At 42.9% G+C, this 24,370-nt stretch overlaps 2 protein-coding genes across 4 annotated transcripts in view; one reads left to right on the top strand and one right to left on the bottom strand.

Annotated features, from left to right (window-relative positions):
• The window catches only part of GMPS (guanine monophosphate synthase), a 93,594-nt gene that overhangs the window by 862 nt on the left and 68,362 nt on the right, over positions 1–24,370 (top strand). For 2 of the 3 annotated variants that reach the window (XM_068280859.1, XM_068280857.1), the window contains exon 1: positions 24,022–24,248. The exons of the other annotated variant lie outside the window; for it this stretch is intronic. In XM_068280859.1, coding sequence (XP_068136960.1) covers positions 24,222–24,248 — 27 coding nt within the window. In that variant the 5' untranslated portion in view covers positions 24,022–24,221. Of the gene's footprint in view, positions 1–24,021; positions 24,249–24,370 lie in introns of those variants that run through there. 3 annotated transcript variants of the gene reach the window in all.
• SLC33A1 (solute carrier family 33 member 1) lies at positions 295–24,370 on the bottom strand. The gene is made up of 7 exons (XM_068280860.1): positions 23,618–24,370; positions 21,355–22,129; positions 20,103–20,293; positions 10,287–10,471; positions 8,713–8,830; positions 6,143–6,358; positions 295–1,505 (listed from the first exon to the last, which is right to left on the bottom strand). The coding sequence occupies exons 2-7, from the start codon at positions 22,082–22,084 to the stop codon at positions 1,329–1,331; spliced, it is 1,617 nt and encodes a 538-aa protein (XP_068136961.1). The 5' UTR covers positions 22,085–22,129; positions 23,618–24,370; the 3' UTR covers positions 295–1,328.

Below are 24,370 nucleotides of genomic sequence, written 5' to 3'. Positions count from 1 at the left end.
CCAGTGTGCACAGACACATAGGATAACATTAGCAGCAGATTTAAAAACTCAAAACTCTCAGAAAAACTCCTCTGGTGTGCACCAGGCCTCACTTCTATCATAAGCCCAATCTACATGATACGAGTCTTTGTACGATTCGATTACGATTCTATTTACGATCCGATTAAATCAGACATGTCCGATCGGGATTCGATTCAATTAGATTTGCCATTGCAAAACAATGGAAAATCTAATTTAATCGAATCGAATCCCGATCGGACATGTCGGATTTAATCGGATCGTAAATAGAATCGTAATCGAATCGTACAAAGACTCGTATCATGTAGATTGGGCTTTAAGTAACCTGTATATACCGTATCTACTATGAGATATGTAACATGTAATTGTGTGCATCTAACAGGCTGCTCCTCGAATTGCCCTGTTCTATATATATATATCTTGATATCAATGTAAACTGTACCTGTACTTGTAATTTAATGTTATCCTTTTTGTTCAATAAACCTTTTCTTGGTTAAAAAAAAAAACAAAAAAAAAAAAACATACCTTTGTGGACAAGTTTCAGGGGGGTCCCAGCTCTGAAACGCTGAGGAGAAGAGGGGCAGAGGAGGCATCTGGGTTATGCGGAGGCTTCCTCTACTTTGGTAAGAACCCATTTGGGGCATTTTTTTTACTACAGGTAAACTTTAAAGCTATGTACACACAAAAGACTGTAGCAACCTGTAATAATCATTCATGATCATTTCAGAGGACAGCCTGCTGTGTTTAAGGGGTCCTTTAATGTTGGCCTCTTCCTCTTCAGCCATCCACTGCTGTCTGGCTGCTATCATAGTTCGGAAGTGTCCTCCTTGTTCTCCCCCCTCTCCCGATAGGATAAAACCGGCTTGGCTCAGTAGAGGCAAGTAGCATGTGGCTATGGGCAGCATTTGTAAACCGTAACCCAAAATAATTATAAAAGATGTTTTGGATGACATGCCTCAGCAGGAATGTGAGGCTTTTTATGGCTGGACTTCACCAATCCATATAGCAAATGCCCTCCTTGTTTTTAGGAGGACATGCCTTTTGTAAGTGCAGAATTTAACACTTCGATTGCAAAGCACTTAAAAAGATAAACAACAGGTGTCAGCACCTTTGCTAGTTGACTTGCACTTTGCTCATAGTAAACACTCTGGTAGCAGATCTTAGCTGTGACTGAGGACCTAATATGTGGTAATTACCAATCATCCACCAACAGCACAGCAATGATATATTCCTTTTTCCTGTGGAGCTGAGTGAAGCACTGTTCTCAGGTAGATTGACTGCCGATAAAGTAGAAGTCCATTCTTCCATCATTAACAGTAACTTCTCCTCCGCCGGCACTTCCATGAAGACTGGTCCTCATCCTGCAGCTTCTTGAAAGAAGGCCCCAGAAAGATCCACCAGGAGAATCCGATCACCACACATATAACTGACTCCACATAATAACCATCTAATGTTGTCACACAGGAGCCACCCAGCTTCGCACACAGCTGAAAGAAAGAAATGTAAAAAGAAAATTTGAGTACTTAAATAGAAGGAACCAGTCACTACTGCTGACCTAAAGAGTCTCATTTAGCCACTTCCTGCAAAATGGACAGTTACAAACCGCCTATTTGTGCACCTTTAATGCAAATAGAATATTCTATAATATAATATAAAATCCTACTATTCCACTAATGTGCCCGCATTTGGTTAATAAACTGTTTATCAAGCTGCAGAGTTCACTTTTATCTGTCAAGAAGAGCCTTTATGACCATCACTTGTGAAGTACCTGGTTAGGAGCCTTTCTGTGCACCTGGCTGCCTGAGCTGTATGCTGCAATCTTTTCAGACAGATTTGGTCCCAGTGCCTTGCAGTTTGAACAGTGGAAATGATGCACAAGAGCAGCCACACCCACAGAGCCTGAAACCTGGCACTTTCTCTTGGTCTCACAGCAGCTCTTGGTCATGTGATCTGTGACTATACGTTTAGTTGCAGAGGTTGAATTTCACATAAAAAAGTAAGATTAGAGCTCTCTGCTCTGATTCAGCTATGAGTGCTTTTAGATCTGTGCCTACATATTATGGATAAAACAGAAACTGTAATTTTTCAACCATGAGATTCACCTCCACAGCCTGATGTAACAATCAATATTGATAATGCAGCAATAACTCCTGCCCCCAGGCCTACTGTCCTGGAATAACTGATTTGGCTTTCTCATTCAAACCTCAAACTGTCACATCGACCACTGTCTTCTCCACATAAAAAAATCTCTCAAAAGAGAGCTTAAAGGGGTTCTTTCGCGAAAAAAGTAGGCAGTTAAAAAATGTGACAGATGACAGGTTTTGGGCCAGTCCATCTTTTTAAGGGGGATTCTCATGGCTTTCTTTGTTTTCAACAGCATTTCCTGAACAACAGTTGCAAAATCTAACTGACATAATAGTGTGCAAGTGATTAGGGAGGCCGGCTGGTATCTTGCTATTTTGGCAGTTAAACTGCTGTTCAGGAAATGCTGCTGAAAACAAAGAAAGCCCTAAGAATCCCCCTTAAAAAGATGGACTGGCCCAAAACCTGTCATCTGTCACATTTTTTAACTGCCTACTTTTTTCGCGAAAGAACCCCTTTAATTGCTTATGCATATCCACATATCTTGACTTGATTACTACAAGACCTTTCTCTGTGACCTGCATGTGACCTAAATGGTTTCACTCCAGCCCATTCCGATCAAGGATTAATCCACCTATTCTCTTGCTTTTCCAATGCTGCTTCTCTCTGTCAAGCCCTCCACTGAGCACTTGTTGCTTTCACAGTGCATTACAGAGTATATAGTTATATTACAGAAATCACTCTACCAATCTGGTTCCTCTTTATATAACGACACGTATATCCATTTACCATACTAAACAAAAAACTGTGCATTGCTACAACATTCTCCTTTCATACAATCTAGTAACCTGGTTCGTATTCTCAAATACCAGATTTTTCATGCTTTCCTTTGGAATCTCTTCCCACAATTTGTTCAGCACACACATACCCTTGCTATCTTCAAATGCAGCCTGTCACCTTAACTCTTCAGGCAAGCATACAATCTAACCTAGGACACTTTAACCAGCTACCAACCAGCCACCGTATTACCCTGTAGTACACAAGAAGATGCATGCTTCCAGCTCATATAAAACTCACTGACTCACCATACCTCATCTTCTACCACTTATCCCACTACATTGTAGGTTTGTAAAGGCAGTGTTCTATTTCAAATACTACTATATGTATTATGGCCAGAGCCCAAAGTCTGGCCACTTTAGGATCTGACTGGTCAATTTGAGAAGTGATCGGCTGCTGTGGCTGATAATTGAAGAATGCTTCCTTTGTTGGTCTTTGGCCAGCCAAGTCCCAAACAAAGCTTTCCTGCAAGTAGAGAGACTTCAGAAGCATTGCTCCATGACCCCCCCCCCCCCCACCCCATCACCTCTTTGCCCCCCCCTCCTCCAGGATTTATGGCACTGTCCATAACCCTCCATCTCATGCTCTGCACCTCCTTAGAACAACTCTATTCCCAATATGGAATACAAAATTCTGGCAGTTATAGGCTGGCTAAAGAAAGCTTCTGTAGCTGCAATTGGCTGAATTTCCATGCAACAGCCAAGATTGATCTGCAGCTGTGATGTTGTATCAGGCAGCTTCACATAATAGTGAGAATTTCCCCAGCTATGGTACTAATGCTACACAGAGGCGAACAAGATTAGAGGGCTCTGGAGGTACAGAGTGGGAGATAGAGGGTTGCGGACAGCGCCATTAATTCTGGTGGAGGGGGAGAAAAGAAGTAATATGGGGGGGGGGGGGGCATGGAGCAATGTTGTTGAACTCTAATTGCAGGAAAGGTTTTTTTTGGGAATTTGGCTGGCCAGGTCAGGTCGGTTTGCATTTTGGCCAAAGTCCAAAAAAGTAAGCATTCTTTGTGTAGTTGGCCACAGCAGCCGGCCCCTTCCCAAATTGGCCAGCGAGATCCTGAAATGGCCAACTTCGGGTTTTGGCTGTAACATATATAATATCTTTATGCTAGCTCTATGTACAATTTAAAAGGTGAGTTATTCAAATATATGTTATGTGCATTTTCTTTGTTTGTGCAACTACTGTATATGCTTTATAATTTTACCTATTGTAAAGCTCCACATGCTGTATAGATTATTAATAGTAGGTGTGGGTCTGTGATCACATGATCAAGTCCACGGGACAGGTGAGAGGAATTATAAAGGGGTCCAATGCTGTGTAGACACTGGGTATGTGCTTTCCTGCTTTATGCTGTATAATATGCTTGGAATATTTAGTAGATATTGGCACTGATGCGACTGTATGAAAGATGATCACCGTTTATCAGCTCTTGACATTTTTCATGGTTAAAGTTTTACTTGGCCTTTAAATGATTAGTGATCTCCTGAAAGCCTGTATCACCACACACTGCTGCATCATGCTGACTCACAGAATAGCCTGTATAACGCAATGCATGAAAGCTGCACTGCATCAAGATCTAACCATTTCATTGTTCGGCTTCAGAATTACATAACTGCAACACCCTACAAGCGTAGTGTAACCACAAATTACATTCAAACTTCTAATTTCCTGAGAGAGGTCAGATGCTACTATAAGTGGAATTTAGGAAAAAAATATATAATGCAGTTATGTTGCAATTTCTGATACAAACATTTTTCTGTATTTCAGCTTATTTGATGTAGACAGAAAAGAAATGTGTATGAGAACTGGCAAGGACATATAGATTATAAAGAAAGAAAAATTGTACAAATGAGCAGTTGGGTGTGCGTTTTTGGCTTAGGGCTGGTGCACACCAAGAGCGGTTCTGAGCGATTTTTCAAGACGCTTGCGGGTTGAAAACCGCTCGGTTAATGTACTGCAATGGGCAATAAAGCGGTTAGTTTTTTCCCCAAACGCAAACTCAGGTCCTGCAGCATTTGTGCGGATTTCTGAGGTGTTTCGGCCTCAATGTAAAGACTAGGAAAGTGGAAAATTGCTCTGAAAAGCGCTACATCAGAGCAATTTTCCAAGCGTTTTTTTGTTACAGAAGCTGTTCAGTAACAGCTTTACTGTAACAAAATATAAAAATGATACATCAAAACACTCCCAAAAACTCTAGGCATGCTTAGGAAATAGCTCCAAACATGCCTAGAATCGCTCTGAAAAACGCTTCAAGCGCCGCTAGTTTTTGCGGATACGCTAGCAGTTTTTGGTGTGCACTGGCCCTTACAGATGGTTCCGTGTTCTTGCTTAACGTAAACCTGTAGGCAAAAATAAGTGCCCTTGGCGGGGAGGACATGAAGATTCGCCGCCCGGTCACTTTGGCTCACCCTGCCGCTGCTGAAATTCCAGGCGATGTTAATTACTATTCCCCTTTCGAGTCGAAGTAACTCGGAGGGAGAAGTAATTTGAGGTCCAGGTATCGCCGGCACCCGAATTACACCGCTGTGCAGCCACAGCCAAAATAACATTATATCTATGGTGGTGCCCAGGTCAGGCGCATCACAGGGAAGAACGCTTGCCAAAATAAGCTGCCTCGCTGGTGGGTACTTACCTTGGGAGTGGGGGGCCTCTGGATCCTAATGAGGCTTCCCCTGTCCTCCTCAGCCAGCTGGATCCAGCGACGAGACCCCTGAACACTGTAGAGCCATAATATTTACATGCGCCTGCCTGCACGGGTGCACTAGCATCTCTTCGCTTGGCCTCCAGCAGAAACAGCCGAGCCCGATCGGGTCCACTCTACTCTGCATGCGCAGATGGCTCATGCCTGTGCAGTAGAGCTGACTCGATCGGGCTTGGCTCTTTCCATTGGAGTCCGAATGGAAAGCCACTAGTGCGCCAGCATGAGGCTCCCGACAACCTGCAACAAGCATTTGGGGGCAGCCAGCGCTGGATCCCCTCTGGTGAGGTTCACACCTTACAATGTCTGTCATAATTTTGAGTGTTAAAAAATGATATGCGTTTCCGATAACTATTGTGGTCAGAGCTTGTGAAAGGACTGTTTGGAAATGAGTGAGTGATTTATCAACATGTGGCAATAATATCCCATGTGCCTCTTTAATGTTCTCCTTACTTTGTAGTTAACAGCGAAGTATACAAATATGTTGTATTCAGGTACCTCAGCAGCATCGTGGTCAGCACAGCTCTGTCCATCTACTCCAGTGCATTCTTTACTTGTCAGGTGGTCCACAAACCAAAGTGCCATTGTAGCTGGCCAGTTCCCTCCAAGGTTGGAGACTGTATTTAACAGAGTCATGTAGGTTCCTCCAATCAGAGGATCGCTCACTTTGGCATTGAAAGCCATGATTGCCACAAACATACTATATAACGTGACCTAGAATGCACAAGAGGTGGTGTTAGCTATGTGATGTACATTATGGCATAACCATTATGTTATAAATCCATAACATTACCAAGAAATTAGACATTTTGAACATCATAGCATGAGTTTCATTACAGTTTGAGATCATACAAACATGTACCCTATATGTTCATTAATCAGGCCTTAGAACAGAAAGGCTATCAAGCCACCCACGTATTTTCAGTAAGAAAAATGACTTCTGCATATAATATACAGAATACAGGTAAACAGGAAGCACAAATAGTGTTAGCGCAAGTAATCCACATTAAAACACAGTTAGAGCAAACACCTTATTTTCAGCAATTCTACTAGAATATACAATTTCCCTTCTTTGTGTACATTCCAACAAAAAATGTAAAACTAGAAAATCTATATAACAAAGGCCTATGGATTTATAGATGACTAGGTGGACCAAGCCCATTAATGTAACAGGCTTTAGTCCCTCACAACCCCCCTCCTATGAACGCCGCCTGAAATCGCCGATGCCCGCCCACACACCTGCACGCACTAAACGCCCCCCCCCTCTTGTCCCAACGGCTACACATGCGCAGTAGCTAACACACATGGACACAGGGACAGGAGGAGGATGCAGGGACAGAGGGGTTTATTATATAGGATTTGCATATCACATTCTCTTTTACAGTGGTTTGCAAAAGTATTCGGCCCCCTTAAAGTTTTCCACATTTTGTCATATTACTGCCACAAACATGAATCCATTTTATTGGAATTCCATGTGAGAGACCAACACTAAGTGGTGTACACGTGAGAAGTGGAACAAAAATCATACATGATTCCAAACATTTTTTTTTACAAATAAATAACTGCAAAGTGGGGTGTGCGCAATTATTCAGCCCCCTTTGGTCTGAGTAGAGTCAGTTGCCCATAGACATTGCTTGATGAGTGATAATGACTAAATAGAGTGCACCTGTGTGTAATCTAATGTCAGTACAAATAGAGCTGCTCTGTGACAGCCTCAGAGGTTGTCTAAGAGAATATTGGGAGCAACAACACCATGAAGTCCAAAGAACACACCAGACAGGTCAGAGATTAAGTTATTGAGAAATTTAAAGCAGGCTTAGGCTACAAAAAGATTTCCAAAGCCTTGAACATCCCACAGAGCACTGTTCAAGCTATCATTCAGAAATGGAAGGAGTATAGCACAACTCTAAAACTTCCAAGACAAGGCCGTCCACCTAAACTCACAGGCCAAACAAGGAGAGCGCTGATCAGAAATGCAGTCAAGAGGCCCATGGTGACTCTGGACGAGCTGCAGAGATCTACAGCTCAGGTGGGGGAATCTGTCCATAGGACAACTATTAGTCGTGCACTGCACAAAGTTGGCCTTTATGGAAGAGTGGCAAGAAGAAAGCCATTGTTAACAAAAAAGCATAAGAAGTCCCGTTTGCAGTTTGCCACAAGCCATGTGGGAGACATAGCAAACATGTGGAAGAAGGTGCTCTGGTCAGATGAGACCAAAATGGATTTTTGGCCAAAATGCAAAACACTATGTGTGGCGGAAAACTAACACTGCACATCACTCTGAACACACCATCCCCACTGTCAAATATGGTGGTGGCAGCATCATGCTCTGGGGGGGTGCATCTCTTCAGCAGGGACACGGAAGCTGGTCAGAGTTGGTGGGAAGATGGATGGAGCCAAATACAGGGCAATCTTGGAAGAAAACCTCTTAGAGTCTGCAAAAGACTTGAAACTGGGGCAGAGGTTCACCTTCCAGCATGGCAACGACCCTAAACATAAAGCCAGGGCAACAATGGAATGGTTTAAAACAAAACATATCCATGTGTTAGAATGGCCCAGTCAAAGTCCAGATCTAAATCCAATCGAGAATCTGTGGCAAGATCTGAAAACTGCAGCTCACAAACGCTGTCCATCTAATCTGACTGAGCTGGAGCTGTTTTGCAAAGAAGAATGGGCAAGGATTCCAGTCTCTAGATGTGCAGAGCTGGTAGAGACATACCCTAAAAGACTGGCAGCTGTAATTGCAGCAAAAGGTGGTTCTACAAAGTATTGACTCAGGGGGCTGAATAATTACGCACACCCCACTTTGCTGTTATTTTTTTTTTTTTTTTTTTTTTTTTTTTTATTGTTTGGAATCATGTATGATTTTTGTTCCACTTCTCATGTGTACACCACTTAGTGTTGGTCTTTCACGTGGAATTCCAATAAAATTGATTCATGTTTGTGGCAGTAATATGACAAAATGTGGAAAACTTCAAGGGGGCCGAATACTTTTGCACACCACTGTACGTCTAGTTAACTGACTAAACTAGAGGTAATAATAACTGAAACAAATATAGAAAAATCACCTGGTGTAATGCATAGCTCAGCAGAATAGCAGCATAATAGTACAAAGGGAAGCCTCCTTCATGGCTTACTCTTGGAGTCCACCACACTAAAAAAGCAAATTCTAGACCCATAAGCAACCTTTAAAGAAAACAGGCAGAGAAAGAGTACAATTTAGAGAATACACAGAAGGTGTGGTATTATTACACACAACATAAATACAGTACTATTCTAGCTCATCTCAAATCTACATGAAGGAAGACAGTGCTTTAACACCCTCCTGCATCTGAAACTACTTACATATTATGTGTTAAGAATTTCTGCTGACTGGGTGGTCTTATACATCTTCCCAGCCAGTACACAGAATAAAAATGTGACTTGAGGTGCTGATATAGCCAGTGGCTCCTCAGATGACAGCCTGGAGCCTTCAAGGAACCACAATCACCAAGTTTGGTGTTCCATTCAGCTAAAACAAAAATTATTAGCTAAAAGAGAACACAATAGGTCTACAAAGATAATTTATCAGTTAAAAAATGTGCATACAATTTTGAAGAGATTTTTTTTTTTAATTCTTTAAATTTTGAAGATATTTTGCTCCATTTACAAAAGAGAGTGGGCACACTGGTGCCATTACTGGACTGGGGATGTCTATGATTTGTAATGGTAACTATACACAGAACCATCAAAATGAATGATAGGAGTAAATAGTGTGTAGAAAGACGAAGGCAGGGTTCACACTTATTGCGAAAAACTGAAAGTTTTTTTCGCATGTGGTTTTACCATTAAAATGTGCAGTCAGATGCAAATTTTAGCATGTAATTTTTCAGAGCAGCTAATGAAAGTCAATGGGAAATCGCATGCGATATGTGAATTTATGCTGCAAAAAGTACGTTGTTTTCACATATGTGAATTTATGCTGCAAAACGTAAGTTGTTTTCACATATGTGAAAAGATACATTTTAGCAGAAGTAGATGCTGCACTGTATCAAAACCTAAAAGTGCAACAGACAGAACTTGTGCTGCAGTCCGGCTGCATTATGCCCAAAAAGTAAAAAGAAAAAGGTGCAGCAAAATATACTTACCTTTAGGCACAGTGGTTCATTTTTGTCCATTTCAGGTTCATTCATGTATCAAAGCCATCAAATGCAAATTATCTGGGAATTCTTAAAGGGAACCTAAACTGAGAGGGATATGGATGTTTCCTTTTAAACAATACCAGTTGCCTGGCAGTCCTGCTGATCTCTTTGGCTACAGTAGTGGCTGAGTCATATACCTGAAACAAGCCTGCAGCTAATCCAGTCTGACTTCAGTCAGAGCACCTGATCTGCATGCTTGTTGAGGAGCTGTGGCTAAAAGTATTAGGAACACAGGATCAGCAGGAGAGTCAGGCAACTGGTATTATTTTAAAAGGAACAATCCATATCCTTCTCAGTTTAGGTTCCCTTTAACTTGTCTGCCTATAGTCAGTTAAAGCAGTTGAATTGCCTTTTTTCTATAACTGGTTACATCAAATAGATGACTGATTTTATGTCATGTGATAATAGCTGAAAGTATATTCATGAAATACCATGTCTCATCTGATTCTGCATTCACTAACCTGAAAGGCATGGCTCTGTGGAAGACATCTAGAGGCTTTGGTCCAGCAGTATACTTGCTTATTATTAAAGGCAGTATTATTTGCAGTGGAACCATTGGAACGGCCAAAAGAGCCAAATGTTCTTTGGGAACTCCTCTTTCTACAAGCTTAAGACCTGTGACGGCATCGGCAGCTGAGAATCCAATCTGCAATAAACAGACACCAAATAACAGTTTCAGTCGCAAAATAGAAATAAAGAGAAATACTGTAATACAATACTCACTATTCTGTGATAAAGCCATGAACAGGAGTTTGTAGTTCAAAGAAAGCCAGAGAGGATTAAAATAAATTATTGAACAAAAATATAGTTATAATGTCAAGTGATGCAAGTTGCTTGTGTGGACATGAGAGTATCTAGCAACAATATTTTACTACAAATCTGTCCACAAAACCTGTCCAACCTAACTTTCCGATCTTACTCAGGGGTACACACCTAGCCGTTCACTCCGCTCCTCCAATGAACTTCGTCTGACCTCCCCCCGTATCACCCAGTCTCATGCACGCCTCCAGGACTTCTCAAGAGCTGCTCCAACACTATGGAACTTCCTACCTCAACCCATTAGAGCAGCCGCCTCCTTCAACATCTTCAAGAAGGCCCTCAAAACTCACCTTTTCACTCTAGCCTACCACCCCTCACAAGTGCTCTAAACCCGCAGCTGAACTCTGGTCCCCACCTTTCATGTCCCTACCATCTACCTCTCCCTCTAGATTGTAAGCCTTGGGCAGGGTCCTCCTCCATTTGTGTCCTACCTGATCATGCACCTCCATTACTGTGCACCCATGCTACGCATTTGAGTGAACCTAACTTGCCTAATCTCCATGCTCCATCCAGTGTCTGACTAAGCATTACCTTGTACTCATACTGTGCTGCGTGATCTGGTTTTTCTTGTATTGTCGTATTGCTGTATGTTGGCGCTTTATATATACAATAAATAAATAAATAAATAAATAAGTTAACGTCTGAGTAGCTCAGTGCTAGCCATATGGAGGTTGATAACCCCATTGCCCGATATGAAAAGTTCTCAATCACTTCTCCATCAAAATAATTTAGGTAGTCATGATCAAGTCTACCACTTTGTCCACCAGGGGTGCCGCGAGGCACCAAGCAGACCACGCGGCCGCTTGGGGCCTCAAGGTCTTAGGGGCCTCGGCAGCTCCGTGACGTGGGCGTGACGTCACTGTTTTCCCGCAGCCCCACGGGGCTGGCAGAGCAGAGCAGGGCTACGGGAAGATGGCCGTCGCCGAAGCCCTTCTCTGGAGACTATTTATGTCTCCAGTACAAGGCTTCGGGTGGCCATCTTCCCGTAGCCCTGCATTCAATCAGCGCGGGAGATTGGAGGACGGAGGGAGCTCCGTGGGAACTGCGCGCCTGAGGAGCCGGCCAGGAGAGGAGACGGGGAGAGAAGACTACTGCCAGTGCCAGGTGAGTAAATTCTTTTCATTTTGCAGCTCTAATTGCGTTTATCTGCTGAAAATGTGCCCTAATTGCGTTTATCTGCTGAAAATGTGCCCTAATTGCGTTTGATTTCTGCTGAAAATGTGCCCTAATTGCGTTTGATATCTGCTAAAAATGTGCCCTAATTGCGTTTGATATCTGCTGAAAATGTGCCCAAATTGCGTTTGATTTCTGCTAAAAATGTGCCCTAATTGCGTTTGATATCTGCTGAAAATGTGCCCAAATTGCGTTTGATTTCTGCTGAAAATGTGCCCTAATTGCGTTTGATTTCTGCTGAACTGTGCCCTAATTGCGTTTGATTTCTGCTGAAAATGTGCCCTAATTGCGTTTGATTTCTGCTGCACTGTGCCCTAATTGCGTTTGATTTCTGCTGAAAATGTGCCCAAATTGCGTTTGATTTCTGCTGAAATGTGGCCCAAATTGCGTTTGATTTCTGCTGAAATGTGGCCCAAATTCTGTTTGTTTTCTGCTGAAATGTTGCACAAATTGCGTTTTTATTTTCTGGTGTCTGGGGTAACTGTTGCTGCATTTATTATTTAATGGTCATAGTTGGCTATATTTGCTGTGCTACGGTTAAGCTCCGCCCATACAATGTCATGGCCAAACCCATCTTTCGGTGCGGCGCGCTGCGCGCGCGCCTCAATCACCCCCACATCCATTTTTCCCCGCAAACAGCCCCGCCACAATCCGCCCTCCAGCTCCACCCACATGTCATGGCCACGCCCACTTATGCGGGATAGCCACACCCATAGGGCCACTTCCTACAGTCCGCTTGGGGCCACAAAAACCTTAGCTGCACCCCTGTTGTCCGCTCAATCTCAATTAGTTTCAGATCAAATCACTACCCTGTAGTACTTGTTGCCATGCAACAATATGCAGCCATTGATATTCTGCCGCTCCCCTCCAGGGGAGATTTGCTGACATGCCTTACCACCCGTTTGACCAATAAGCTGTCTGAAAAACATTGCTCAGACATGTTGGGGGCCACAGACCACTGGCACATTTCATCAAAGTAATTGCATCAGCTGGAAAAATTAATACATACCATATATGATCAGTGTAAGTGATAAAGATATTTCTGATTGACTTTAACCATTTTCCTTTTACTAATGGTGCTTTACAGACAGTATTTCATGATTTTCTCAGATGAAACTCTAGCATGCGTACATGTTTTCCTTGAAGACGCTGATAACATCATTACCAACAACAGACTGCTATTGTTATACTATTGACTTTCCTGCAGTGCTTCCCTCTTGTCTTCCTACCTCTCTCCATAGATCAGCGTCACGGAAGATGCTGGTGCTATATAAATCAATAATAATAATAATAGAACAGAATGGCCTGCTTTGCACACAGCCAAGCAATGTGCCTGAACCACAGTTGTCTCCCGCAACAGTCGCACGATACAATCAGAATGACAGTTTCAGGCGACAGTTATTGAGCTGTTTATAGCTGAGGTAGCCATAGAAATAATATGACACAAAACTGGCCATATCAGGTGACAGTCTCATGATGCCACAACACACATATTCTATCCCAAAGTTCTTGTGAGGAAAGAAGAGACCATTCTATGATGTGTATTACTGTAAGGTCCGCTGGATTACGTCAGCGGCGGAATGCCGAGACTCGGGCTGCAGATCCGACTTCCGGGTCCCGGCAAGCTGCTGACGTCAGTGGAACGCAGGAGGCTTCTCAGTGCTCATTGGATAGGCGGAGGACACGTTCTCAGTACGCGCTCCGCAGATGTAAGCAGTGACTCACGTTCATGATTGCGTGTCAGCTGACACGCTGGATTGCTATTGGTTTGTTTTCAATTCTGCCTTTTGTTTATTGGTGAGCTGTAGTATTTAAACCTGGTGAGCGCCCCCAGTCATCGCCCGTGACAGCATTAGCTTTGGCTTGTTGCTGGGTAGCGCTCACTGTCTCATTGGATTCTTGTTGCCGACTACTGCCTTGTATCCTGACCACGCTTATCTCTACAGGATTCCTGTTGCCAACCTTGCCTTATACCTTGACTACGCTTTGCCTTGTCGCCTGGATTGACCTTTGCTTGGACACGGATTTGCATGAACTCTGCCTGGACTGACTTCGGCTTGTTTGACTATGCTATCTCTGGAAAGTACTTATCTGGACTACCTCATTGCCACCAGGAACGCCTGGCACCTTTGCCATCTGATTCACTCTTCTGGATAGCGTCTCCACTGTGCCCATACTGCATTGCCAAGAATTATCAGGACCTGCCTGGTGGTTTAACTACCTGTCAGACTGTATGCTACATCTACCTGCAGGGTGTATTGTAGTTTGTGCTAGGCAGGAGCTTGTGCAGGTGTTACGGCCTGGGCTCTGAGTCAGTCATATGGGCATACAGTCAGAACTGTAGTTATTGACCAGACAAGCCTGACAATTACATTGACCAAGGAGGAACAACGGTCTGTCCCTGAATGCTAGACAAGTCTGTTAGCCTTCAAAGTGTCAGGAGCAACTTCCATTCTGTTTCTGACCTGCCTGACTTGAGGATCTGCATGGCAAATTAAGCCCTCCATTTCACTATAGCAAATGAAAAAAAAAAGCAGACCTGCTTACAAGAATATTAGCTTTGCTGCTTTTGTCTTTTCCTCAATCTCAGTTTACCATCCCTGACATTATAACAGCACAATGCCGGCTTAGTATTTACAGTACATCTGATCTAATCCATTAATTACAGAAGGGATATTTCATGGTCTGTATTATCCCTCATCAGTTCCAAGTTATTGAGGCTCTCCTACATGTAACAATGGCTGGCACAAGAGAGCTGTTAAGTGGTTTGTTATACAAACAATTGCCTGGTAGCAGAAGAGTGCAAACAAGTGTAGCTGCAAGCAGTTTATGGAAGCTACTCAGAGCGATCAGCTAGGAAAACGTTCACCAGTCTCTTATTAAAGTGATCAGAGAATGTATGGCCAGTGTGTACACTATATTGTAGATTTCCATGTGCTAAAAATTTATCTTATTAAACAATTAATTTAGTGGAAATGGATTTTGACAGAATAATGTGCTAATATTTGACACATCTACTCTTATAGCAAGTTAGGCCCCTTGCACACTGGCATTGTGATCCTGCGTTGCGTTACCCTTTCTTACCGCAAGGTGGAGCGAGTGCAATGTAAGTCAATGGAGCCTTGCAATCCGATCTGACACAAAGTCTGCAGCACATTAAACCACACTTACTGCACAAATCATGCATTGATGCACATCAATGGGCAACACAGGCAGTGTGCATGACAGGAGCATGGCATGCATGCGTGGACTGACGGAAACCCCAGTGACGTACTTCCTACCCGATCCTGTGCTGAGGCCTTTTCAAAATATTAGACAACAATTTTGTATCTGATGCTAGTGGCCGCGCTCCCTTCTGTGTATGAGCGCGGCTGTCCTGCGCAGACACATGCTACTGCACGGGCACAATCCCTACTAGCACCCGTGCAGTGCTGCTGCGCTCATATAATGAGGGGAGCGCAGACGCAAAGGAGAAGAGGATCCCAGGGAGAAGTGGAGATCTCGATAAGGATCCAGGGAGCCTCTGGTGGGTTCAGATTTGATTTGAAACATTTTTTAGCCAAACATCAAATAAGCACTGTGTATTATCAGTATGTACAATTTTGCCTGTTTCCACCTCTATATTGACAAACTTTTGGACAAAGTTTTTCTGTATGTTTCTGGACTCCTCTGCAGAAAATGACTACCATATGCAGATAAAGGAGTCAGGTCCACGGGTATCATTACAGTTCACACAACTCTCTCATAGGATTAAAAGGAACATAAGGTAATTCAGCAGGGACTGCTAAATAATGCCACCGAGGAATGAGAGCGTCACTGTAGACCTCAGAGCATCAAGCTTTGCAATACCTACGTCATTCTTGGATAAGAGTCTCTACTACAACTTGCTGCAATCCATGGCAAAGGGGATCTGGTGCTAAACTACACCTGACAATGCGTCTTACTGGCAACATTTCACTGTGCTTTCTTACAGTATTTATACATAGGGATATCTAAGACTCAAATATGCCAAGAATTTTAAAATGCTTAAAGCGGACCCAAACCAAACATTTTTTTTTAATTCAAAATATTTAGTTGCACCACTCTGACACATGCAAAGATAAATAAACACTCCTTCAAGCCTATGAGCATTGCAGTCATCATGCAGCTGAAAAAAGGCTGCTATTTGTTATTATAATTTAGAAAATAGATTTTATTTCTGAAATCTTGTATTTTTAATTTGGGTCCACTTTAAGGAAACATCAAGCAAAAGGAAGAAACTGAGCTTTACTTACTCGAGACTCAGGGATCCTCAGAGATCTGGGGCACTTCAGATGGAAAATGGGTGTGACCATGCACCAGAATGTGGGTGTGGTCATGGGTGGAACCACATTTTCATGAGCTTAAAAGCAGTCTAAGTAGGCCTGCCCAGCAAAATGTTGGATGAAGCCCCCTCTCTCCATTAATACAAAAACACACAAAATTGAAGCATATCTCATAAATAGGCAGTGTCACTTAAACATAACTAGGCAGTTAATTTGTTTCTGTTCTGGCTGGCCTGCTGCCAGGTTATCTGGAAATTCCCCCTTAGCATTCCATGACCTTCTAGTGGACCCCCTCCCATGGGCTACCATTGAGGCACCACAACTCCCAGCATGACCCCATATAAGAACCACAGCTCCCTGCATGCTCCCATAAAGGCATCACAGCACTCGGCATGGCACCACAGCACCCAGTATGTTCCAATAGAGGCACCACAGCACCTAGCATAACCCCAATTGATGCACCACATCTTCCAGCATGCCCACCTTTGAGGCACCACAGCTGACTCTGCCTGGGGGACATCCAAGGCACCCCAGAACAGATCCGGGGAATGTACCACTGATCCTTGGAGCTGTGAAAGCGCCCCTGCCAGGGCTTCCTCCAGCCCCTGACAGCCAACATGTCCCTCACCGCAGCTCAGGTGGCTCCTGGTCCCCTCCGTTGTGGATCCACTGCGCATGCGCCGCTGTCAATCATGCTCACATTGTCTGGAGCGTCCGGCGCAGAACTCTCCAGACAACATGAGCATGATTGACAGCGGCGCTCGTGCAAGCGCAGTTGGGGACCGGGACCACTAGAGCTGCTGCGAGGGACATGTCGGCTGCAGGGGGCTGGAGGAAGCCCCCTTTTGCTTGAGGTTTCCTTTAAAGATAGTATGCAGTCACCATGTTGGCAAGGGCCAAAACTAAAGAACTTTAAGAGACCTGCCACAAACCGAACAACTCACAGATCTTATGATAAAATCAAAAAAACATTATAATAATAATAATCATCATCACCCTCACAGCCAAAGGTTATATTCAGTAAAAACAGCAGGCTAAAACATCTAGTATTTCCAAGATTTCGTTTAGTGAAAATAAAAGCTGAGCTCTTATTGGTCATTAGTCACTTATCACATTAACAACAAAAACTAAAACAAAAACTAAATTACTAAAAAACAAAGTAACTAACATGCAAGGGTGGCACTCCTGTGAGGATTACTGCAAAACTGTCCCAGCAAGATAGTACTTGGTATCGCAACAGATGCTCAAACATATATAGTTGAAACCAATATACTGTTTTTTGTTCCAGAGTCTACAGATTAATTTGACATGTGATCATGAAGTTTTAGTAGCAGCACATAAAATAAGATGCTGAGATGAATATAACATGGACACAGACCCATGTTGGAATGGGGCCAAGTATGCCCAGTGAATCCAAAAATCAGCTTTGAGCAATTATTGCTAATGGGCAACCTAGGAATATGGAATACAGTTCTGGGCACCACATTACAGGAAAAATAATTCAGGTTTAAAGCAGGTGCAGAGATGAGCCACAAAACTGATCAAAGGGATGAAAGGTCTCACTTATCAGGAAAGGTTAGCTAAACCCGGCCTGGTACACAAAATGCAATTTCCCATCAGATCAATGGGTTGAATCGATAATTTCTGAAATGTCTCATCTGCTCCTGATCGAGAATGGGACTGAATTTGTGCAGAACTGATCTGAAAATTGATCCTGTTCTTCATTGGGAGCAAATAGTACATGTCGGAAATTATCAATTCAACACGTTGATCTGACAGGCAGGAAATTGCATAGTGTGTACAAGGCATTAAGCCCCATCTGCACGATACGATTCTTTGTGCGATTCGATTACAATTCTATTTACAATCAAATTAAATCCAACATGTCTGATCGGGATTCGATTCAATTCAATTTGGCATTGCAAAACAATGGCGAATTGAATCCTGATCGGACATGTCGGATTTAATCGGATCGTAAATAGAATCCTAATCGAATCGCACAAAGAATCGTATCGTGTAGATGGGGCTTTAGAGGAGATGTAATAAATAGGTATAAATACAGCAGAGGAAATACAAGAACTAGAGGACCATCCAGTGGCTGAAAAGTGTACTGGTTAAGGGCTCTGCAAATGAAACAGGAGACCTGGGGTTTGAATCCTCTTCCTGTTTAGTAAGTCAGCACCTATTCAGTTGGAGACCTTGTACTATACTCCCTAACACTACTACTGCCTATAGAGTGAATTCAGTGGTTGTAGCTCTGTCACTTTGAGCCAGTTAGGAGAAAAGCACAATATAAATGTTATTTGTCTTGTCTAATCTGCATATGGAGCTGAACAAGAAAATAAGAGTGAGACAGGAAAAACCTATACGTTCCGGACACCAATAATATCTCCTCATCATAAAGAACCAACTTTGAATTAACCATTTAATTAGCCTGAAAGGAGTGGTCAGATACCCCTATAGGGACAGATCAGTAAAACCTACATGCATAAATAGTTCACACAAAGATCATGCCGCATGCATTAGATAAAACAGACTGCTTGAGGCCAATAGTGGTGCCCTCCTTAGAAATAGCAATGTATAGTACCTATCAATGGAGAAACGGTCAGATAACCTGTCTGTAAAGATGTATAATGCTGGGTACACACGTTACGTTTTTTCATGCGATTTAGCCACCCGATCAGTTTTTCGGCACGATTTCACACTCGATTTCGCACTGGATTCTCTTATCTGCATTCGTTTTTCTTATATTTTTCCATTCACCACCATGAGAAATGGAGCTTGGAAACGATCAGGAGCAATATCGGACATGACGGATTTTATCTATCTGCTCCATCTATCCAACGAAAGAACATAATGTGTGTACCCAGCATTAGGGGTAACCTGTAATAGGATAGATGTTGCTAATATAAATACAATGCACTCTGTGTGCAAAAAAGACTCTCAATATATTATATCTCAGATCATAACAATAGGCTATCCAATGGTAATCCATATAGCTGAGCAGACCTAGGGCCATTTGCAATTCACTTTTTCACCTGCGTTTTCTCCTGGGAGCTAATTTTTCATCATTGATTTAAAATAACTTTTCAACTAAAAGAGTACCAAAAAGTAGGTGAAAAATTTGATATCAAAATTATTTTGAGTATTTTCTTGCTTTCTGGTTGCTTAAAAGGCATTTAATTAACAAGTTTAAAAATATCACCTAGGAGAAAACTCAGGAGAAAAAGGAAGTTGCATATGGCCCCTAGTGTCTCAAATGGTGGCAAAGAAAGACCCTGTTCAAGGTGTGAAGAGGAACACATTTTTCTTATTAGCTCTATAGTGATCAATACTAATGACCTAACCTCTGGAATGATATTTAATGGTGATTATGGCTATGTATACTTTGGTTATTCTGTGAATTTTGATATGTTGAACTGCAATGCAATGCCTGTGAAGAAGCTGCTAGACACACACACACACACACACACACACACACACACACACACACGACTTATTAATGTTTAAGTTGGTTGTATTTTACTTCTAACATACGTCTTCTAACAGCCTTGGAAACGCTGTTTGTTTGCTTTTTTCCCGATGGTTGTAATAGAATTCAGGGGTAGCCATTTAAATACACTATCAACTATCTGCTAATATTTTTTTCAACCCAACTAACTATGTAACTAGGAGGAAGACCGATATGCAAAAAACAACTGCTAAAATCTCAATAGTAGCAGTGTGATGATGGACGTGTAGCAAAGAGCAATATATTCCACAGCTGGAGAAAGTGAATGGATGAAGCCATGGGATGGACATCATATTACAGAGTAATGGTAATTAGATTAAGGATCAATTTTTCAACACATACTCAGTATAGATTGCTCAAGTTTGTGACAGGTGCACTTTTTCTTCTTATCTTCTTCTATCCATGTCAAGACCTAATGTCCCCAATGGGCAGAAATGTATAATAATAGGAGCGTAAGGCTGGAGACTCACCTTAGCTGTAAGGATCATAATGCAAAACTTCAGCACTGCAGGCATCTTGACTATCCTCACCAATAGACCATATGCTTCCTTCACACTCTGAGTTTCCTCACGGTTTTCTCTTCCTGCTGAGTTCTCTTTCTTCAGAACTGCCACTAATGTTGTAGTAATAAGAAATACGGCTCCCCAGAAGAACAAGAAGTCTAAAGACACAAAAACATACTAAGAAAATCTAGCTCTACAACAAATTTCACTTACCAAAGTTCATGTCAGATGGATTCATTTTCACTGCTGAACAATTTGAGAAATCACATTTTCAGGAAAGAATGACAGATCAGATATAAGTTGTGACTGTTGTAATAATTTTTCACCTTGCAATTGAAAATAGTTGAAAAAATACTATGTAAAATCTTTTGAATATTTTCTTGCGTACTAGTGTCTTAAAAGGTATTTTATTGACAAGGTATGAAAATATCACCTAGGAGAAAACTCAGGTGAAAAGGCCATCGTGCTCAAATCTCACCTTTTCTGTGAAACAAGGGCCCATATGTAATTCAGTTTTTCTAATGAGTTTTCTCCTAGGCGATATTTTCATACCTTGTCATAAGATGGAGCTTAAGGAGCTTCTACATAGCCAAAAACAAGCTCTGCAACGTAATGGCTACACCGACCTCAGCAAGCGCGTGTGCACAATACAGGACTTTAAGCGTTGCCCCTTATTATAATCTTTCTGTCAATTAACCCTTAAAGGGATACTGTAGGGGGGGTCAGGGGAAAAATGAGTTGAACTTACCCGGGGCTTCTAATGGTCCCCTGCAAACCACTGCGCCTGCGTTGCCGTGTCCTCGATCCCGCTGATGTCACCAAGAGCGCACAGCGCAGGCCCAGTATGGTCTGTGTCTGCGCAGTACACTCCTGGTGACATCAGCGGGAGTGAGGACATGGCAACGCAGGCGCAGTGGTTTTCTGACTTTAAAGTCAGAAATTCCAGAAGTGAACTGGAGGCGGGGCCGGAGTATCGGTGAGTGGCTGCGCCAACACAGGATGTCTGCGGGGGACCATTAGAAGCCCCGGGTAAGTTCAACTCATTTTCCCCCGACCCCCCTACAGTATCCCTTTAAGGTCATAACCATATCAGAAATCAGATTGCTGTGGGTGTCCCGATGTACAGGATTTTTCACTAATTCACAATTGGCTCAACAAGACTTAGACCAATCCAAGTTAAAGAGGAATATATAAATCTCACGCAATGTAACAGACATACCTGGAAGAGTAACCATTCCTTTAGGCTGTGGAGTAGACCTCAAGTATTTGTTGCAGAAGTCTTTAGATTCGAGTGCTAGAAAAAGCACATTACCCAGGAAGTATCCAGCTGTCTGTCCCACAGAATTGCAAGTTGAAGCATACCCCACATTTTGCCTGGACAGCATGGTGAGAGCCCAGCCATCTACAGCAATATCCTGAGTGGCAGCCAGGAATTCGAACAGGAAGAAAGTCGCAGTTAAAGCAAACATATCAGGTCCATGATCTTCACCAATGAGATCATCTACTACAAGGGACAAGTACAACATAAACAATCCTATCAGGTACTGTGTGGGAACCAACCATGATTTTCTACGGCCAAATCTCTTGATGTACAGAGAGTCCACCAGGGGAGCCCAGAGCAGCTTCAGGCTGAATGGCCAGAACACAAAGCTGAAAATGGCTTGGTCCGTATAACTGACATTTTTGCTCTGGAGAATTAAAGGAATACTCCCTGCTAGTCCAAGGGGAATACCCTGTAAAATATATAAGAAAAGCAGCAAAAGAATGTTCCCTAGCTCTCCCCTGAGACTTGACAGTCCTTCATGTACAGGTGCTTCAGAGTCCACAAGAAGTGCTTCTCCTTCATCTTCTTCCTCCATTTCACCTCGATAATTTTGGTCATTACCATTTAAACCGGGATACTGATAGTGCTGCCGGCGTTGCCTGCTGTCTTTGTGTGCAAGGGTCATCTCTGTTTCTTTCTTTGGTTTACTTGTACTAGTAAAGTGTCAGATCTAAAATACATAAAACAATGGAACAAACGTTGTATTAAATTATGTATTGCATTACACTATGCTTATTGACAAGGGTGCAGGGTTGCACTGTACATGCCAAGAAGTATGGCTGTACAGCACTTGTTCCCAAAGCACTTCTGTGTGTCAACTACACTGATTGTAAGCAGCAGAATGTTAGGCTTTCCTGATCATATAGCTGCCTGTACTTAATGTCATATTAAGTACACCACATAACACAGCTTCTTTCAGTGCTTGCTGTATAGCAGAACCCTGACTTGAGGGAGGAAGATTATTGTGATTTTTACACAGATAAAACTAATTATGGATTAAATGTAGGCATGATAATTATTTGGGTAAGAAGAAATAGGGACACAGGTTTTTTTATACTATGTATTTATTCCACTTTGGATGTTACCATGGTAGTCTGTCAAATAACGTATCAAAACAGATAAAAGCCTAATTTGCACAATAAATATTAAACATATTCTTGATTGGATAAAAACTAGGCACTGGACAACACATATTTTTTATAGATAAAGGTTTGTTTCCTACTTTATACAGCTCCACTGAATATGCTAGTGCTTTATAAATCAATAATTATAAGTCCACAAATGAACTAGTGGTGGTCAAGTGAAGGGCAGAAGTAAAGGGCACCAATAATGGAGCCTGGGAAACTCAAATGCACTCACCTAACGCAAACCTCCCACCAACTGCACACTAACTTAAAGCAACATTTGGTACAGTCCTGTACAAACACTGTAATCACCATCACTCCAAGATGCATCCAGCAACTTGCAAAACCCCTTACACACACACAGCACCTGTTTTGAGGTAGTGAAACTACAGCCTTTCAGGGGAGCTAGGGTAAAACCCAGCTGGAATTCACTGGGAACAGGAAGGAATCTTACAAATGTGACATAGATTTTTGTACACAGTTCCACACTGTGGAGTCAAGCTACAAAAGTCCCAACTAGGCCATTACTTCTTCAGCAACCTTATTGCTATGCAATCAGCAAGCACTGCAAACACCTGCTAACAGGGCCAGTGTTTTACAGAAGTAACAACTAAAGTTACAGTCAGTACAGTACTAAATATAAAGGGCCCATGTTCATTTGGGTTATGGACCCCATAATAGCTACAACCATCTTGCTTGCCAAATAGTTTTTACTGAATCACTCATGTTCTCCAAAGATGTCCAGCTGAGCAGAACTTGAATGAAGTCAAAAGTTGGCTAGAAAGAAAGGAGGAAGTGGTGAAGTCCTGTGTAAGAGTTATATGTGCCTGTATAGAAGATATAAAACAATGATCAGACACATATCTATACAGCAGCTGTACTGTGTACTGATGTGTACCAGGTGATCTGTATAAAATAACGTAGTAAAGTAGCTCCTACAGCGGTATAAACAGGTTTGTCACAGTACATTCTATTATCTGTCCTCATATGTCTATATGACTCTGCAAGTACAGTCCTAGGCTTTCTCCCCTTACCTTTCACTGACAGCTCAGCACTACCATCTTTTACCGGCCATCCTTGGAAATACAGTCCGTCCTGGAACACTTTCAGCATTCTATAACCTGTCCGGAACCAATAGGTATTTGTTTTGTTGCAGCCAGACCACATTTCGAACGTACCGTCGCTCTTCCAATCCAATGTCAGCAGTACTGGAAAAGAGGCCTGGCTCGGCTGCTACTGGGACGGCCTGGAAGCCATGTTTAGTGAGGGCGAGATGCCCATTTGTTGTTTGGAGACCGTATCACTTGCTAGGCAGAGTTAAACGCTCAGTCATGTTCTCCTCGGTGAAACCGTCTGCTTTGTGGGTCAGTTGTCACCTACATTCTCTAGCAGCCTAAGCTTTGCCAGAACAGTATATGATGAGACAGTCTTGCCTCCAGAGTGTAAGATGGCAGCCCGGGCGCTAAGGGCAAGTCCTCCTGCTCTCTGGCTCCCCTAGCGGAGGCTGGGCGGTAACAGCAGCAGTAGGAGGAGGAGGCGGGGAGACTGCGGATCATCACACGCTCGCCGCCACCATTCTATCCGCCAAAGCTCTCACACAGCTCTCCCCGCAAGCAGCCGCTCAGCCCGCGGCTACCCATGGCTCTGTGTAACGGAGACTCCAAGGTCAGTGGCGGGCGGGGCCGGGGATGAGGCTGGGCGCAGCGCTGCTGTCAGGTGACCCCTAGCCGAGGCCTTCTCTCATGCTCGGCAAGGGGAGCACCGCGGGGACCCCTCATTTGCAGCAG

Source organism: Hyperolius riggenbachi, chromosome 4 (assembly GCF_040937935.1).
Source record: "Hyperolius riggenbachi isolate aHypRig1 chromosome 4, aHypRig1.pri, whole genome shotgun sequence".
Taxonomy (NCBI): domain Eukaryota; kingdom Metazoa; phylum Chordata; class Amphibia; order Anura; family Hyperoliidae; genus Hyperolius; species Hyperolius riggenbachi.
Note: the sequence above shows the minus strand (reverse complement) of the source record. Positions and strands in the feature narration are given on the sequence as shown.

Coding starts and splice junctions, on each gene's coding strand:
- SLC33A1 (XM_068280860.1), bottom strand. CDS start 22,084: ATGACCCTTGCACACAAAGACAGCAGGCAACGCCGGCAGCACTATCAG. Junction 6,359..8,712: donor TGAGCTATGCATTACACCAG/GTGATTTTTCTA, acceptor TGTGCATTCTAG/GTCACGTTATATAGTATGTT. Junction 1,506..6,142: donor CTGACCACGATGCTGCTGAG/GTACCTGAATAC, acceptor TCTTTCTTTCAG/CTGTGTGCGAAGCTGGGTGG.